The sequence below is a fragment of the Pantherophis guttatus genome, chromosome 7 (genome assembly GCF_059756535.1).
Source record: "Pantherophis guttatus breed Tessera chromosome 7, ASM5975653v1, whole genome shotgun sequence".
Taxonomy (NCBI): domain Eukaryota; kingdom Metazoa; phylum Chordata; class Lepidosauria; order Squamata; family Colubridae; genus Pantherophis; species Pantherophis guttatus.
Genome location: NC_142069.1, coordinates 28,023,127 through 28,037,002, shown reverse-complemented (window position 1 = coordinate 28,037,002; position 13,876 = coordinate 28,023,127). Strand labels below are relative to the sequence as shown.

Below are 13,876 nucleotides of genomic sequence, written 5' to 3'. Positions count from 1 at the left end.
TTACAACTGCAGTGATTTGCTTAATGACTGTGGCAAAAAGATCCTAAAATGGGGCAAAATTCAACAACTGTCTCGCTTAGCAATAGAAATTTTGGGCTCAATTGCGGTCGTAAATTGAGGACTTCCTGTACCAGATGAAATTGTACAAAGACTTCCTAGCCACAGCTGCCACCTGATTTTCACCCTCAGATTGCACATTAACCTTGAAGAGGAAAGTTATATCCTATCCAAGGTCAAAAATGGAGTATTCTAAGAAAAGTGGATTAAATAATGCCTGGGCAAATTATATATATAATTTATTATATAGGCTTATTCACTATTTGCAAAACTTATTTATGATATTTTGTGTCCAGTAGAATTAAAACAGCATGCATTTATCCTGACTTAATATTTCTTAGTTTAGTATAAAGCATCACTTTTATATGCATGTTGATTCTTGAATGCCACCTAATAACAATCACTTAATAATAATAATCACTTTCATATTTGAAATCACATATTAGGGCTTGGTACACTTCAGATTTGCAGGCAAAAAGTTATTTTGGGCCAATGCACAAATTTGTTGCATTTTCCCCCTTGAATTGTAACCAGCTGCCCTCTTTAGGTACAGTATCATCTTAGAAAAGGACATGGCCAAAGGAAGATAGTATTTGGTTGAAAGAACTGCATACAGGAGTTATGTGAAGAATCTTTTTGCCTTCACAACCAGAGTGCCATTCAACCCTATTGGATATTGCTGAAAAATGCATCCAATATAAATATGGAATTATCTGGCTGACCAATGATAGTTAAGCTCAACTATTGGTAATTTCATGAATGTATCTGGATAGTTTTCATGTCAGCGGTACTCAAGGAACATAGGGATCATGTGTTTCTCCAAGTTCAGGGTATTCAGCTACTCTTGTTTCTTCTGCATCTGATGTTAGAAGAAAGCCAGCTCATGATACTGTATTCCCTCCCCCATTTGAAATCCAGGGAGTGAATTATTCATCTGAGTTGGGCCCTTTGATTTGTAAAGGCGTTGCAGTCATTACATGGATATAAAATTACATATTATGCCCCTTTCATCCTTATTTATTACTTAGGATTTATATGCATGGAGTAAAATTATATATAATTCTACAAAAAGGAAAACACAGTGTTACTATTCTGAGCTTTAGGGAGTGACAAACAACACAAGGAAATCAAATGGTTTGTAGTGAACATGTAGGTAACCTTATTTCATCTTTCTTTTATATTTGAAACATGTTAGACTTTTAGGAGACTAAAAAGTAATTTATAGTGTGTTATCAATAGTAATATAAATGATTTATTGAATTTGACATTAAATGTCAAATTTAATGACATTTAATGTGAAAGTATTTTTGGTTTAAGTTGGGCATCTAATGTTTTCCAGCTCTGTTTCAAATTCAAAAATGACTTTTAAATAGTATGTGTAGCATTGAGTAAATACTCTTTGTGTTTGCATTCTCCACCCCACATTCTTCCCCTCCCCCACAAACACATGCATATACACATTGTGTGTTCACTAAAGTTCCTTGGATGTAAATTCCTTTATTTTTCTTGTAGGTTATTTTTTAAATGTTTCAGGTTCTAATTTCAATTTTGGAGTTGAATGGGAAACCCTATTAGTTTGAAATATTTTTTTAAGGTTTCTGATTTTTTTTTTTAACTCAGTCAAATATGGTTCTGTAATTTCTGTGAAAATTAAATTGAAGGGTGTCATTTAAAGTTTTAAAAGGCAAACTGTAGTTGCTACTTGTACCTTGAAGGGAATCTGCAACCCATATACCAGCAAGAGCTTTTGGTTGTCTTAAATTCCTTTTAAATTTAATTTGAAAATCATCTAAAGAATAAGGAACATGGAATTTTTTTTTTCCTTTTAAAATATTGTTGATATCTTTATTTTAGTTTTGTATCTCAGGTAATTCAAAGGTAATTCAGATAGCATTACTATCTGTTAAGATGCAACTATACACGATACCTCAAGGAGACTTACAATAAGGGACCATTATAGGACTATATAAAATAAATAAAAGAGAGGGAGGGAGGGAGAGATAAAGAGATTGGTCGGTCAGTCTGGGCAAAATGTATTATTGAGTTAAATATATAGCATTTTAAATTCATGTGTAGTTCTACACCAATAATAGCTACTATTGTGGAAACTGCATAGGTAACATGAAGATAAAAAGAATTTGATGTCAAAGTGCTGTTGTTGCTTGCATCTCATATGAAGTATAGCAACTAGCTTTATCATGACACAAATTGAGAAGATAAAACATTGCTCAGAGGCTTTCTTGGGAAGAGGAATCATAAAAGCAATATGTTTTATCTATTTACTTCAGTCTCACATCTCTATTTTGTTTTTCTCAGATCCCTGTAAGTATAATATAAATAAAGCCTAAATGAGAGTCAGCTCCTTCTATAAACTTTGGCACTATCCAAAAAGACCAATACTTAGTCACTTTTCTATTTTACTTTGTTGTGCTTTGATTTTGTTTTTACACATACTGTACATGCACATACATGCATAAACACACAGAGAGACAAATACCCTGAGACATATAGACAGTCTCTTCTGTCTAATATACAATTTGTTTGGCAAACTATAGATCTTTCACTTTTCATCATTGTTGTTTGTGTGATTGTAGAAAGAAATTTCTTCTGGTAATAAACCTTATACAAGTTAACAGTCTAAATGCAAGCATTTTGTTTTTCTGGAATTTATATTATGCTGCACCTGCATTCTCACAGTTACCTCAGGTTACCTGTCAAAAATGTTAAAAGTAGCCAGTTAGAAACAGAGAAACGAAATGTGGATTCCAGTGGTGAAAGCAGACATACTTTGGTGTGAATAGATCTTTCAGCATGCATTATGATTTTAGCCTGTAATCTGCCTCCCACCTCTCTGCCCTCCTACCAAACATGTTCCAAAAGGCTTGTATCTGCTAAGAGTAAATCTGAGAGTAATTGGGCTATGGGAATACAGCCAAGAGGGAGCCTTCTGGAATCAGCAGTTCCACAAAACTTTAGGAAAAGCCTATTTAGAAATCTATTTTAGTTTTTTTTTTTAAGAAATGAGTGTAGTTTATTTTTTTAATCATTGAAGAGGTTAGCATGAGAATGTTATCCCGCATGAGAAAGAGCATTGATGTCAGTTGATTCACATGGAACATCACAACAGTTACAGAAGTGTGGCTATTTATTAAATTTATATGCCACCCATCTGAATCTGCAAACAACTGTCAGGGCTAAATATCCATTGGTTGAGGATGTTGATTACAACAAAATTGCATTCAGTGTGTTATGCTATTAAAATTAAGCTAATTTGGTACCAAGCCCAAGCTGCTTCAGTCTTCCTTCTGTACATTGTTTTGTTGCTTGGAAGATAATTGAAGCAATCACATTTATAAATTGCTGGATTTTTGAGGTGACCAGTGGAAGTGTCAGGTAAAAAGGATTGCACAAGAAAAAATTCCTAAGAGAATTTTTATTGGGCTGACTAAATTCAGAAATATTTATTGATCTATTTAAATATTAAATGCCATGAAGATTGTACAGCAGGGTGATAATTCTGATGGGATGGTAGCTGGTACATTCTTTTCAAATGCTACTGCTGTTTTGCTATTTTTCTTTAGTTCACCAACCAAGTAATATCTTTCCCTCAATATTTAACTATACCATCTGCAAATGTGAACGATAGCTAATTTTGCTTTTGAGTTCTATTCTCTGTCTAAATTTATTTTATAAGGTTATTTTAATAAGAAATTCTGGGAGTTATGTCAAAATATATAGAGGGGTCTAAGCTAAGATAGGGTTTTATAGAAGAATTGGGAAAAGGGTGGGGGGAGGGAGAAGGATACTGCATCTCAAAATCAGGATGCTTGTCCTACAGATGTAGGCATCTGTAAAGGTATTAGTAATTGGGTGCGGGCTTCTGTTTCTTTCATTGCTTATGCTTTCTCATTTAATCTTTAATCACATTCATAAGCAATATGTTTGCTTATGATTTATATTACAATGATAGGGCCTTAAAGCACCCTATTGTATCCCAGTATCCCACAGATGTGTTGGGTTCTATAATCTTTCAACCAGCATGTTGAAATGAAAGTCAAATATATCCTCTGGAAAAGATGGGAAAAGTTCATTTAAAAACTCCCTTGGAAATAATATTCAGTGTTTTTCAAAATCTTGTATCTGCCTTGGTTAAAAACAAATTAATCTGCAAGAGTAATAAACCTCCTATAAAACTAATATTATGTCTCAATTTGGAAGGTGTTTTTAAAGTTTATTTATGTTTATTAGAGTTATTCAAAGCAATATTGCAATTTTCTTCATCATCCATTTCACCTATTTTTATGCATTTTCTTGTTATTAAAGAAAAGCATTCCCCATCCCTTCCATCTGCCCTTTCTTGCTTTGCTTCACCCAGGAAAATTCATGAAATATTATTTCCAGTTGTTGGCACAGTAGGCCATAGTTTATTGTCTCGCCTTACTTTGTATGAGTCAGTCAGCTGTATGTTGCATTCTTGCTATGCTAGAACTGATCTGTACATTACAAATGCCTCTGTATACGTAGCCTGCAGCATCCATCACTGGAATGAAAGATTTAGAGCACAAAATGAAGCTTCCAGAAGAGAAAAGATTTTACATGAAATATGTTACGTTGCATGCCCTTCCTCCACAAAGGAAATGGAGCAGAGTCTGGCTTACTACTCTTTCAAGCTCTGCAATCTCTTTCAAGACATTTCACCCTCCCACCAATTGATTCCATATGTTTTCCATCCTCCCCTACAGCATTCTTTCCTTTCACCATCTCCTGTTTTAGCTGGCTGCTGAGCCTGCAGGTTTCTGCTCACTCTCCTTGGATTCCCCTCCCCTCCCCACTTCTGGAATCAATGGCTTTCAAAACTGAATAAAGATTGTATGCATGAAAATACACAAATGGCTCTGCATTACATAAGACCAAACTCAAAAAGATTTAACCAGAAATTTGGGGTTTAGGTATTTGTAGCCTCTCTTCTCCCAAAAGATGGAAAGAATTGCATGACATCTCAGTGCTGCTGGTTGTGCATCTTGGAAACTGAATTCTGAATCCACAGTAATCAAATATGCTGCTGTTACAGTAAACTGGACACAGCTTGAATTGGGCAATTTAGATCAGAAAGCCTGCAAACTGATGACAATACATAATGTATTGCATGCACAAAGTGATGTTGATCGACTATACTTAGCATGAAAAATTGGAGGCTGTGGTTTACTGCAGGTAAAGAGACAGTTGTAGAAGAAAAACACAGATTAAATGATTACTTCAAGGCAAGCAAAGGGAAAATGCTGATAGTGGTTTATAAAGAAAACACATCGAAAGTAGCAGAAGCAAAAAAAAAAAAGGATAAAAATAAATTATTGGAAAACTTCCAATAATTTGAGAAGAAAACTTGAGAAGTAAAATGTTACATGGCTAAGTCATAAAAGAAACTAGTGTCAAGGTGGAAAAGACCAGAAATTCTCACTGGGTACAAGCAGACACCCATCAAGAAAGAAAGGAAAGAATTAATTTTTCAGCTCAAGAATAAGCATTATAAAGAACTATGGCAAAATCAGGGATTTAACCTGTATCAAACATCAAGCAAATGCACACTTTGAAAAAAAAAATCAGTTGATGGATTACAGAATTAGTGGGTGCAGCCAAATTGCTCATAATGATTATAATCAACACCATCACAGAATAGCCACTATGATCAGTTAGCATCTGTGAAAACTTGAAATTTCTGAGTATCCCCATTATAGTATAAGATGAAATGAAAAATTGTTGAAAATGTTTAAAAGTTATAAGATGTTTATAAGAGCATATGAACTCATTGCTATCTAGAACACATAACAAAACAAAAATTGAAAAGAGTTGTTTTTGTAGATGAGGTAATACCCAGGAACAGCAGAATTGGAAAAAAAAATTGGAAAAGTTATAAAATACAGAAACCTAATTATTTAAAATGGGTAGTTTATGGAGAAGATCTTGTGACGTTGTCCCTATAGTTACTGATGTATTAGGTGGAACAACAAAGAGATTAAACAGATTTTTACAAGAACTGTGTAATTCAGCTATATTTACAATAGATTTACAAACAATCCCCCCTCCCTCCTTTGCAGGATACATATTATATCTTATAATGCTATTTGGATAATTCCTTTGTTCCTGTGAGAGATTTGAATTTCCAATGAAAAAAATAATCTGATTCTTTTTATTTGTTCTTTGTGTTATTCCTTGATGAATAAAAGAACAATAACAATACCTCACATTTACTTTATATAGATGATCTGAAGTTTTATGGAAAAGCAAAAATTGAAAATGAAACATTGACAAATACTGTAAGAATTTTTAGTATGGATATAGTAATGGAATTTGGCCTAGAGAAATTTGCTGCAGTAGCAATACATTGAAAATCACAAACAGTAATAGAATGCCCAAACCATCAGGAACCATCAGAACAAAGCCTATAAGAATCCAAGTTGGATAACATTAAGCACAGACAATGTGATTAGTAAAGAATACATCCAAAGAGTGCAGAAATTGCTAACTTAATACAGCCTTGTACCAGGGGTGAAATCCAGCAGGTTCTGACAGGTTCTGGAGAACCGGTAGCGGAAATTTTGAGTAGTTCAGAGAACCGGCAAATACCACCTCTGGCTGGTCTCAGAGTCGGGTGGGAATGGAGATTTTGCAATATCCTTCCCCCAGGAGTGGGGAGGGAATGGAGATTTTGAAGTATCCTTCCCCTGGAGTGGGGTGGAAATGGAGATTTTGCAGTATCCTTCCCCTCCCATGCCCACCAAGCCACACCCACCAAGCCACACCACACCCACCAAGCCACGCCCACAGAACTGGTAGTAAAAAAAAATTGAATTTCACCACTGCTTGTAACCATAATAAAGATTTGTCTTGATTAAACCTTGTTTCCTTGTTCTTAGTTCAACCCTTCCACTACAACTCACTGGCTGTGATATTGTGATAGTTTTTCTTTGTCAGTCTTTCCTTCAATTAAGGAAACCTAAAATTGGTAATATTAAACAGTATATGAAATAAAGTAAGTTTTGCTAGGAACATAAGTACTTCTAAAATTATTTGTCATAATTTGATTTCCTAGTAGCTTCCTTAGCTTTGTAACTAAAACTATGAATACATGTAATTAAATAAGTAAACCCATATATATTTCAAGAGTTCGGGAATAAGGAGATGAAGTCACTAAACCTTCCGTGCTATCCACCATTTTCCTATACAGTGCAGAAATTAGATAAGCCATGTTGTGGTCTTCCAAAATTCTTCAGGATGTGTTAGTAGTTCAAATATTGCCTATTTTTTTCATACTTGATTTAATATCAAGTCATTCTTGGTACACCAACACCATTCTTTTTCTTGCTTTTCCCTTGTTTGCCCAACCCTTTCCCTAAATTTATTTTTTGTTTTGTCTTGGGTTTCACCATTTAAAATTTTGTGCCAAGTATTGTATCCAATATAAAAAAAATAAAAAAAATTAGAAATAATAAGTTTTGTATAAGTGTAGCTTTGTAATATTCTACACAAATGTTGCAAATGGTTACACTTGTCCTTTTAATAGTATAAATGTACAATAAATCAAGATACTGTTTGATTGCATGGAGTTAATATTCCAATGATAGTATTTTTGAATTGTGCATTCACTTTTAAATTAATAGTCACATTTTCTATGCATGTCATTAGCCATTTCTTCTCATCATGGCACCTAAATGCTGAGCTGAACTTTCAAAACATATTATTCCTCTCTGTCAGTTCTTTAGTATTCCTATATTGACCTGCAAAAAAAATCTCTTTATTTTCCCTATTCATTTAATTTCTTCTATCATGCCATTATACACAATATTTTGTGCTTTGTTTCCTTGTTTACTTTTTATATTTTCATCCTTTCCTTGATAACACGGCTAGATCTTTATCTGCATGCTAGGAATTATTTTTATAAATTATAGTACAAAGCTTTAAAGATAGGCAGCATTGTAGAAGAGAGAAAAATACAAGGCTTAAAATATCAAGAGAAGCTACAGCACCAAGTCAAGATTAACAGGTTGAAAATAAGTAGAAGTTGGTTTTATAGTGAGACAATTTACTATTGCAATACTTTTGGTTTGCTATATGTTTTCTTCAAGTCCTAATTTTTTATAAATATACTAAAACAAGATCTATTCTAGAGTAGAAAGAGCCATTTTGGTCCAATGATTATGGCAGTAGGCTAGAAATGAGGAAACTGTGATTCCAGTCCTGCCTTAGGCATGAAAGTTGACTGGGTGACTTTGGGCCCGTCATTCTACCTCAGCCCAACCCACTTCACAGGGTAATTGTGGGGAAAATAGGAGGAGGAAGGAGTATTATGGCATGTTCTCTGCCTCGAGTTACATATAAAATAATATGGGTAGAATAAAAAATGAATAAACAAATACAGGACTACAAATCTTAAGTTGAATAAATTATCATAGATGTTTCAAACCATAGTTCTTTTAGTAGTTAGCATACCTGATTTTTATATATATAACATGAATGCATTAGACTTAAGTGGAGAGAGAGCCAGTGTGAACGTTAGTTCTCACAATGTCAACAGACAGTAGCATGATAGTGAATAGGGCACTTACAAAACTTCATAACCAGTGGAAGCAAGCCAATCTGCTCAAATGAAGGGTCCAAATAGTCAGATAAGTACGATAGAAAAGAGAAAAGTAACAAAATGTTTTATATATTGTTCCTTCCTATAAAACATGTTCTTGAAACACAACAATTGCTGGAAGTATTTCGTTATGGCTTTCTATTTTTTTTCACTCAATATTATATATCTTATATTTTTGGGTTTACTGTGAGCTGGCCTGTAGAGCAAAGCTTGGGAATGGAAGGTATCTGGATAATTTGGAACCACTCACTCATACTCTGCTCAACCTAGCTCATAGGGTTGCTTGTGTAGGGATAAAATGGAGAACATTACTTAAATAGTCTTGGAATTTGAGAGGACAATTGACATAAATAAATCTAATATTAGTAAATGCTAAAAGCGGCATACATGCAATGGTTTGATCTTCTCCTTGAATTTGTAGCCCAATGAGAAATGATATTTACAAGGCAATCCTGACATTAGAGGCTCTGAATTATCTTATGCTATCTAGAAGCAGGCTGGCAATTTGCAGCTGCTTATGGCTTTGTGGCTATAATTTCTTCTCTGCAAGGACGATAAGAAACCAGAGATGTGGGCATCTGTAAAGGTATTAGTAATTGGATGCATGCTTCTGTTTCTTTCATTGCTTATGCTTTCTCATTTAATCTTTAATCACACCCATTTCTTTGCAAAAAGAACTCCAATGTATGCTGGCTGCATATATACTTAACATTATTAAATAATATTTACAATATTGAACTGCAGTAGCAAATGTAGTGACAAATGCCAGTACATAGAACTGGAACATTGTATTGGATAATAAAAAGGGTTCATAAATTTCTGGAGTTGTTTTTATCTAATGAAACTTTCTAATGAAAATTTCTATAGTTAGAAATTGATTATAGAAAGAAAAATCCACTATAATAAAGTGCAGTTGTGTTGACTGGTTAGCACATTGAACTAAAAAATAGAAACCAATTCCTTTTCAACGTTTTGGTTATTGTAGGATCAGTCGTTTTTAAATTCAGGGGAAATCCAAATCCTTGAATGCTTGCTTTATAATTGAGTTAAAAACGGGGGTGGGGGGGATTATAGTTTGTGCTACCTGGAATAGAATATTATTGTGTGCTTCTCCGTCTATGTCTGAATTATTTTTTGAAGCATGTGTAATTAAGAAGTAGGGGAGGGAGATTCTGATCTGGTTGTATAACACCGTATACTATTAGAACTGAGCATTACAAAACAATGCTTTTTGTGTAGACATGTAGAAACAGCATCTTTAAGAGTAGTAATCATTATGTGTTCGCTTGTAATATTTGGAATTCCGGAAATAAATTGTTGCCGCCGTTCTTTCATCTCCCAGCATGTATCTACTGTATATATCACCCTCTCATTGCTCTGGTATAGACATATGTAATCCTAGGAGACACTGTCCACATAGGCTAGTATCAAAACAAATTTAGGATGCAGCTAATATCGGAACAATTAGTTAGAAGTGTTCTTCAATTCAATTCAACATTTTATTTGCCAAAAATGAGAGTTGAAGGCCTATTGATAAAGGATTGGAAACAGTTATTTAATCTGTTTCAAGATTTCATCTGTTCAGATTTAATTTTCTTTTTTAGATATTCAACTACTTCCTTATGTCAAAGCACTGTTTCTTTAAGTATTTTCTGATAGACATGAGTTTGTATCAGCTGGTGAGAAGATCCAGAAGAAATTGTTTTGCAGACTTGGATACATTCAGTTTCATTACCCCAAAGTATAGCCTATCTATGAATCAAGATGGTCTCTTGAAAAAGAATTTTCAGACAAAAACCTTTGTCTGAAAATTCATGAAGTATATAAGCTTTTTAATGAAAAAGGTTTCAAAGTCCCACTACCTTTTCCTTTAAGTTATATTTTTTCCAAGGGGATTTTCAGCACTCTTTATACCAAAGATCCAGTATTGAAAGAATGTTATACAGATATTTTTTATAACAAATCTTGCTTCAGACATTGTTGAAATATGCTATCAATGTCTGTCACATGCATTCCATTAAGATTCAGATTCAGTAAGTATATTAAACATGTGGGAAAATGAAGAGCATTTTTAAAATATATTTTTATTTTAGCATATTTTTTTCTTTTATGATCATTAAAAAGTCATCAATGTTCAGTAGACTTGGAAAAAAATGAAGAAATACTGTGTCTAAAATACTGATTTAACATGCTTTAAATATACTAGTATGACAACATAACATATTTAATGCTGATATGTAGGCATTTATTTTGCATCTCCCTTAAGATTATTTTATTTTATTTATTTTAATATACCTGAAAAGGCAGGAAGATAACATATGCAAATTTATTTACATTGTAGGTAAGAATGAGGGAATTTATATGTTAGTTCCCTCATTCCTTTTCCTTGGATTATTAGGAATTCATCTCGATTGCTTCATTGAGAGACTGAAAACTTTGGATTAACTGGATTGCTATATATGGAAAAGGGAGGATAATTTAGAATGCTTCCAGACCTTACGAGTTGTAAAAGAGGCCTTTTTGAAGATGACACCCATCCCCCCAGCGTCAGAGGTCTGTTTAATGAATGTAGGGAACAGAGGCTGTTCCTGGTTGCTGTGTCAGGAATTTAATTTGGCCTTCATTTTCCCTATCTTTTAAAAAGTAGCTAAGATGTAAATCTTTACCTGGACTTTTAAATGCAGAAGGTTTAGTAATTGTATTAATTGCCTTTTGCTTTTGTATTTTATATTTATAAATTGCTCTTATTCTTTTCTTAAATTTTATCTTTCTAGACATTTTCAGTTTTTAATTTGAAGTACTTTAGACCAGGGGTCCCTAACCCTGGGCTGCAGCCCACTACCCGTCCGTGGCCTATTTACAACTGGGCTGTGAGGGCTGGCGCACATGCATGCGTGCGTAGCTCAACTTGCATGAATGGCAGGCTGGCACACATGCATGCACAGGTCAACTTGCACAAGTCAAGCTGCATGCGCTTGTGCACATGTGGTGGCTGCTGCTTGCACAAGTTGAGCTGTGCATTTTCATGTGTGCCAGCCCACTGCTTGCCACAAAGTTTGGGGACTGCTGCTTTAGACATGTATTAGTTCTCTACCTATGTCATTAGTGGAATAGATTCAGAAGACTGTGTGTGTCTGTGTGTAATCCAAATATATGTTTACTGTCTTTATTTTGTACTTTCATGCATGGGCTTATATTCTCCTTATACATAATTCATTCTGTCATTCTGATACTTACTAGTTATTTATCATAAACAGAGGAAACATAATTTTAATTTGTGTTCCCTCAGTTTTTTTGGTGTATAAAACTTTAATATAATTATTATGTGAAACATGATTTGTATTCTCCTACAAGCAATAAAATAAGATAAAGCTTGAGTGGTCTCACTACTGTAAGGACAAAATCTAAAATCCATTTTGTTCTTCTTTAGAAAGATAGATAAGGTATCCCTTTGGTCTGTCTGATTATGGTCACTTCTTTCTGTAGTCAATGAGTATATTAAACTTGTTTTTAAATACACATATTTGCTTAGGACATCTTTTTCATTCAAAGACTAACTTAAATGCAGAGAAGGAATTAAACTTAGATTCCAAATTCTTTGATGATGTATCAGAACAATCCTTTCTGAAAAGATGAATACAGAAAATGAAACAGCACCTGTACTGAGCTGTTTTACTTTAAATATTTTAAAGGTGTTCTGTGTAGCATAGAATTAAACTCTCATCCATAGTTCTTATTTTGATAGCAAGTATTCTGTCTTTTAAACAGAAGCTTCTGTAATATCACTTAGAGGCTCATTTCTTCTATATGGGTAACTTCGGTAAATACTTTCAGCATGCAGTGAAAATTACAGGGCTGTGGAGTCGGGAGATAAATGTTCCAACTCCGACTCCTCAGTTTTTTGTACTTCCAGGTACCCAAAATTTCCTCCGACTCCACAGTACTGTCAGGGCTATGGAGTCGGGAGATAAATGTTTCGACTCCAACTCCGACTCCTCAGGGTTTTTTTACTTCCGACTCCGACTCCAGGTACCCAAAATTTCCTCCGACTCCGACTCCACAGCACTGGAGAAATATTCTGGAATAGAACACTTTTAGGATTAATCCCTGAGAAGTATAATCACATGGTTGGAACAGAGGAAATGACTTGTCCAGATACTGAGTCCTGGGCATCGCAGTACAGGTGCTGTTTCATTTTCTGTATTCTTTTGAAAAAAAGATTGTTCCAATACATATATCATCAAAGAATTTGGAATCTAAGTTTGATTTCTTCTCTGCATTTAAGTAAATAGGATTCTAAGTGCCTTTAACTTGGAACCTTTATTTGAACATTTGTGTCTTATGCTAAGCGTGCTTTTCCGCTAAACATGCTAAAGAAAAGTATATGGATGGTTTCTAGGAGACAAGAGATTTTGCTGCTGAACAGTGGGTGAGATAACCCATCTGTAGTGGAGAGAGAGAGAAAAAAGAGGCAAACAACATTGGAGGGAGAGAGGGAGGGAGGGAGGAAGGAAGGAAGGAAGGAATTAAGGAAGGAAGGAAGGAAGGAAGGAATATATTCTGTCAACAAGGGACAGTTGGTGTTTAGGGATAAAAATAATAAAATTAGCCTGAATCAAAACACTGCAGGATGACGGACTCAGTTTATGGGCTGTAATCTACCACATTGGTCCAATGCAAGTTGATGGACATGTTTTCTGACTTCCCAATTTAGGACTGGGAGACTGTGGCTTAGAAGTAATGCATTCTCCCTTGTTCTTTTTCTCCAGGGTAACCAGGAGCCAACAGCTACTCCTGACACAATGGTCCAGCCATTCACCACAATCCCATTCCCACCTCCCCCACAGAATGGGATCCCCACAGAGTATGGTGTTCCCCACACTCAGGACTATGCAGGCCAGACCAGCGAGCACAATCTGACAATCTATGGAAGTGGACAAACGCATGGAGAACAGAATACAAATACAGCCACCACGCAGAATGGATCTCTTACGGTATGTCCAGCACCATTTAAAGCTGAGAATTTATTTGGTTATTTGGTATTTATATTTTTAAAATGGTATAGGTAAATATTACTCATCCAAAGTTGCAGTTTCAGATTTCCTCTTATTTCTTGGGCAAAAACTAAGACAAAAGAAAATAATTCCCAATTACTGCAAAAAGAAATGGAACAGTCAGATTCAT

General features: G+C 34.6%; 1 protein-coding gene across 42 annotated transcripts in view; it reads left to right on the top strand.

Moving 5' to 3' along the window:
- The window catches only part of RBFOX2 (RNA binding fox-1 homolog 2), a 204,777-nt gene that overhangs the window by 119,614 nt on the left and 71,287 nt on the right, over nt 1–13,876 (top strand). For all 42 annotated transcript variants that reach the window (XR_015728879.1, XR_015728878.1, XR_015728876.1 and 39 more), the window contains one exon: nt 13,462–13,686. Coding sequence is in view for 35 of the 42 variants with exons in the window: in XM_087873837.1 (XP_087729963.1) it covers nt 13,462–13,686 (225 nt within the window). In the remaining 7 variants the exon portion in view is untranslated. The remainder of the gene's footprint in view (nt 1–13,461; nt 13,687–13,876) is intronic.